This window comes from Microtus ochrogaster, linkage group LG1 (genome assembly GCF_000317375.1).
Source record: "Microtus ochrogaster isolate Prairie Vole_2 linkage group LG1, MicOch1.0, whole genome shotgun sequence".
Classification (NCBI taxonomy): domain Eukaryota; kingdom Metazoa; phylum Chordata; class Mammalia; order Rodentia; family Cricetidae; genus Microtus; species Microtus ochrogaster.
Genome location: NC_022027.1, coordinates 22,177,357 through 22,182,526, shown reverse-complemented (window position 1 = coordinate 22,182,526; position 5,170 = coordinate 22,177,357). Strand labels below are relative to the sequence as shown.

Here is a 5,170-nt window from a genome sequence, read left to right as displayed (position 1 = left end):
CCTGGAGAGCACCCTCTGTCTGTGACCCCACAGAGTGCACAGAGACAGTGAGCCTGGAGAGCACCCTCTGTCTGTGACCCCACAGAGCCAAGCTGTGAACGAGGCTCCAGGAAAAGACAGTCTCCTTTTATTCCCCTGACAGCCGACAACCACCTATTGCAATTTGCTTTAGAACTTTGGTGGTTTGGGGTGGAACATAGCTGTGGGAAATAAATGGAAATTAATTCTAAAAAGAAGCAGCACCCGAGGCAAACTTACCTGCTTTATATGAAGAGCGCACCAAAGGGCCACTTGCAGTGTAATGAAATCCAAGCTCATTTCCTACTTTTTCCCAGTACTTGAACTTCTCAGGAGTAACGTACTCTTCAACCTTGATGCAAAGAATCTCTTCAGAACAGATTTCAGAATGCTAAGTAACTCTAATTCTATATAAAGTCTATGTACTCGGAAGGGCTCGGTGTTTATCCAGCCCCCTCCCCATGTACATGTTGCTGGCCTCTATCAGAGCATAACCACAGAGGACTCAGAGAGGAGAGAATGTCACCTTGTACTACATTAGCTGTTCTAAAGGGGAAAAATGAGAGTACAAAGATTACTTATGTTTTTCTTTCATGTATTAATAGTAGAAGCAAGAACTGGTCCTTCCTGTAAGATTCCGTGTGTGTGTGTGTGTGTGTGTGTGTGTGCGCGTGCGCGCACATTTTTGTGGGTGCTTGTGTACATGTGTATAGGCCATCAACAACTTTGGAAGTCATTCCTCAGACATTCCACCTTCTTTTGCTACCCTCAGTGGCCTGGAACTCTTAAGTAGGTCAGGCTGGCTGGCCATCAAGCCCCAGGAATCTACCTGTGTCTGTCTCACCTGTGCAGGGATTATAAGCACATGCCGCCGTCTGGCTAAAAGACAACGTGAGTTCTGGGACGTGAACTCAGTCTGCAAGCACCCTAATGTCACTCTAAGTCCCCTTATAAGACGCCTGAGGACAAGACTAATTCATCTTGTGTCTTATGTTTAGCACTGTACATGGTACATGTTTTATTTTGGTTTCTCTGTCTGTCTGTCTGTCTGTTTGGCAGTCCTAATGGTTGGACTAGGACCTCACACATACTAGGCAAGTGCTCTACCACTGAGCAACAGCCCGAACGTGCTATAGGACATGATAGTACTCAACACAATTTTCTCCAGTAAATATATACTCTATTACAGAAACAGACACCTGCCTTCCTTTGCAGGATCACCAAATGCAAAAATCTCCCAACCTTTAACTTTCTCTGTATGTCCACTTGACTTGAACAACTGGGTAGCAGTAAGTCACTGCTTTATGTGGGCAAGAAGATGGAAACTTGCACGTGCACATGGAACATTATACTAAAAAGCTAATAGCTTCTTATTTTTACCTGTGGACAGTGAAGATTTACTTCAAATTACTAAGAAAATATCTGGCAACTCAAGACACTTGTACCTTAAGGTGGCGCTTCGTTGGCTGCATATACTGTCCTAGAGTTAAACAGTCCACATCGGCTGCGCGGAGTGCTGAAAGGGAAGAACAGCAAGGATTCCAGCAGCAGCTGTTTCAGGCACAGCTACAGACTAAGCACAGGTCCCGTGAGGACAGCTCCCACCCTGTGTGCTCTGTCACCACAGGCAATGCGAGGTGGGAGGAAACCCAGTCATTCAGAAACACATGAGCCAGGGATGCTGATGGGAATCGGAAACAGAACGGTTACCACTGTAGTGTGAAACCGGGAGACAGAAAAACTCAAGGCTGGATATGCTGGCGCACACCTTGAGTCTCAGCACTCAAGAGGCAGAGGCAAGTGCATCTCTGAGTTTGAGGCCAAGCTGGCCTCAGAGCAAGTTCTAAGACAGCTGGAGCTACACAGATACTCAAAACAAAACAAAACAAAACAAAACAAAAAAAAAAAAAGAAAGAAAAAGAAAAAAAGGAAGAAGAAAGGCACTTAATGCTATCAAACAGAAGCCATGCCGTGCCTGGCTGTACTCTTCCTTCTCCTGAGTGTGTCTCTAGTCATCCGCATGCTTAAGTCTATGTAAAAAATCTTTTTTTTCTTTGTTTTTCTGTTTCTGGTGACTGAAAAGGTGCTAGGAACCGAATTCTTATGTATTTGGTTGTTAGCCTGGCCTTTAATGGCTGAGCCATCATTCCAGCCCTAACACCTAAAATCTTTTCTTAATAAACTCCAACTCTGGGCTGGAGAGATAGCTCAGCGGTTAAGAGCATTGCCTGCTCTTCCAAAGCTCCTGAGTTCAGTTCCCAGCAACCACATGGTGGCTCACAACCATCTGTAATGAGATCCGGTGCCCTCTTCTGGCCTGCAGGCATACAAACAGAATACTATATACATAATAAATAAATAAATATTAAAAAAAAAATAAACTCCAACTCTGCCTTTAAAAAAAAAAGGTGAAGGAACAACTATCCTAAGGTAAAAAGAGTCAAACGTGCTGCCTGGGCTTTGCCCTGGTGAGCAGGCTGTGCTCCTGGAGTGTGACTTGGCCTGTGACATATCAGAGTCTTTCTTTTTCAGTTGTACTTGGTAGACAAGCGCTCTATTACTAAGCTAAAGCCACAGCCTTCAGAATCTCATCCACCAGAGCCTGGTGCCGAACTGGCTTTCCACACCACTCAATGACAGAGTGCAATCTCATTCTCACTGGAACAGGCGAGGACAAGGACTCAAGATCCCTGTGTTAAGCACCACACACACCGTTCCATGATGATAAAGAAGGCCGAATGCTCCTGCAGGCCTACAGCTGCACGCCAGGTACGCTGTTCTCACCGTCACCTGCGCTTAAGACTATGGAGGAAGCATGCATTTAACAGGCTCTTTAAATGGAGTTCCGGCTACCACTGACCGTTAAAGGAAAGGGGTTTCTGGTTTTCAACATCTTTACCTTTCATTGTTGCATGGACTTGCTCATCTGTTTCACCTAGGCCCAGCATTATTGATGTTTTGGAAACAATATCAGGCTGAACTTTCTTAGCATGTTTCAATACACGAAGAGACTGGTCAAAATTGGCCCGGGGGTCACGAACTTTCCTGGAAAATGGGCAGCTCTCAGTGACAAAGCAAGTTCAACCAGAAAGCACATTCTAGAACAGTGTTTTCAACCTTTCACAGGGGTAGCTTAAGACCACTGGATCTCACATTATGATTCATAACAGTAGCAAAACAATAGTTGTGAAGTAGCAATGAAAATAATTTTATGGCTGGGGCCACTATAACATGAGGAAGTATATTGAAGGGTCCCAGCATCAGGAAGGAGGAGAAACACTGCTCCGGAACACGTGACCCACAGTTGGTGAGCATCTGTATCAGTGGAACACATGTGCACAGAGGTAATTAACGTGGGAAAGAAAACGAGGCCTCACTGGCTTCCTAGATATATCAACTTTTCAGGCCTCTCAAGCCTGGGACAGAGAAGCCCAGACTGGAAGCTATTCGGTTTATACACTGAAAACTCAGAACCTGAAGCTCAAAATTAGAATGACCTTTAGCAAGAAAAGAAACTGGACAAAAGACAGACAAACCCCACTCTGAGCACAAAACGTACCAGAACGCACATTTCTGGGGTTGAAACTTTTATGTGCTTTTCTTTCCTACAGGTTGGGCTGCCCTCTGCTGGCACATAGTAACACTGCAGGCTTGGAGGAAAAGCATTCTGGGATTTTCGCTGGAAAGGGTAAGTTTCTGAAGTGAAACCAGGGAGACTGGCACCCACTGCTGACGATCTCACCACAGACTGGGTGGAGACCCTTCAACAATGGCCAAACCACAGTGGCTTAAATGAGAAGGAATGCAAAGGGATAATGGAAGACCAGCGCTTAGCTGACTTCTAATGCAGCCTATGTTCTGTATTTTTGTTTTGTTTTAATTTAAATAAGAGGCAGGGAGTTGAAGAGATGGCTGAGCGGTTAGAACTGACTGCCATTCCAGAGGATTCAGGTTCAAGTGCCAGTACCCACAGGACGTTAAGTGTGTAACTCTAGTTCCAAGGGATAAACACCCTCTGGCCTCTGGCCTTCCAGGGCACTGCATGCACACAGTGCACAGCAATGCACCCATATAGAAGGAAAACAACAAACAACAAGAACAGTTCGTTATCTTGTGACTTGCACACACACACACACACACAAATGTAAGTTTAAAAAGAGCAATTTAAAAAACCTCCATAAAACTGACAGTATAGAAAGCTAACACTTTGTGGGGCAGTCACGCTAACTATGTTGGTCTTGAACTTGCAACCCTTTTGCCTCAGCCTGTGTGCTGGCTAGGATGACAGCTGTGTGCCACTACACTTAGCAAGGTGGACTTCAAACATTTGTCTTTATTGTTTATTTTCTCGGGGGCGAGCATGTCAGAGGGCAGCTTGCTAGAGTTAGCTCTCTCCTTCCACCACGTGGGTGCCGGGGAGTGAACTCAGGTCATCAGGCTCAGCAACAAGACCTTCACCCACTGAGCCACCTAGCTAGCCCAAAGCTACTTTTTAAAAATATTTATGTATTTATTATGTATACAATGTTCTGCTTGTAAATCAGAAGAGGGCACCAGATCTCATTATAGATGGTTGTGAGCCACCATGTGGTTGTTGGGGATTGAATGCACGACCTCTGGAAGGGCAGCCAGTGCTCCTAACCTCTGAGCCATCTCTCCAGTCATCCAGGTTATTTTTTACAAAGTATTTCTCCACTGGATTGAAGCTATACCCTGCAATGACTACAGTCCAGGAGCCATGTGCTGGGTACCATTCACTGCAACTTCTGTAGGTCTGTGACACAGAATAATGGGGAGTGACTAATAAAATCACAGTCAAATACTTGAGAAAGTCTAATGAAAATATTAATCTTGTCTGTAGCTAAAAACTTTTTTTTTCAAAACTGAATATGCTCATTATGTGGAATCGAGTCCTCCATAGTTCCCGACTGCTACAATTCGTAGGAAGAATAAAGCATAGTGTCTCCTTTCCCGTGTGTGAGTGTGCGTGTGGGTGCTGTGTGGGTTTCTATCTGAGACAAGGTCTGACTATGTAGCCTTGGCTGGCCTAGGATGTGAAATGTAGAACAGGCTAGCCTAAAACTTAGAGACCCACCTGCTTCTGTCTCCTGGGTGCTGGGATTAAAAGTATGCACTATTATTCTTGGTTTTG

General features: G+C 44.9%; 1 protein-coding gene across 2 annotated transcripts in view; it reads right to left on the bottom strand.

The window, feature by feature from the left end:
* The window catches only part of Lias (lipoic acid synthetase), an 18,350-nt gene that overhangs the window by 4,376 nt on the left and 8,804 nt on the right, over positions 1-5,170 (bottom strand). For both annotated transcript variants that reach the window (XM_005359266.2, XM_026785257.1), the window contains 3 exons: positions 2,918-3,063; positions 1,464-1,534; positions 259-370 (listed from right to left, as the gene is read on the bottom strand). In XM_005359266.2, the coding sequence (XP_005359323.1) occupies positions 259-370; positions 1,464-1,534; positions 2,918-3,063 (329 nt within the window). The remainder of the gene's footprint in view (positions 1-258; positions 371-1,463; positions 1,535-2,917; positions 3,064-5,170) is intronic.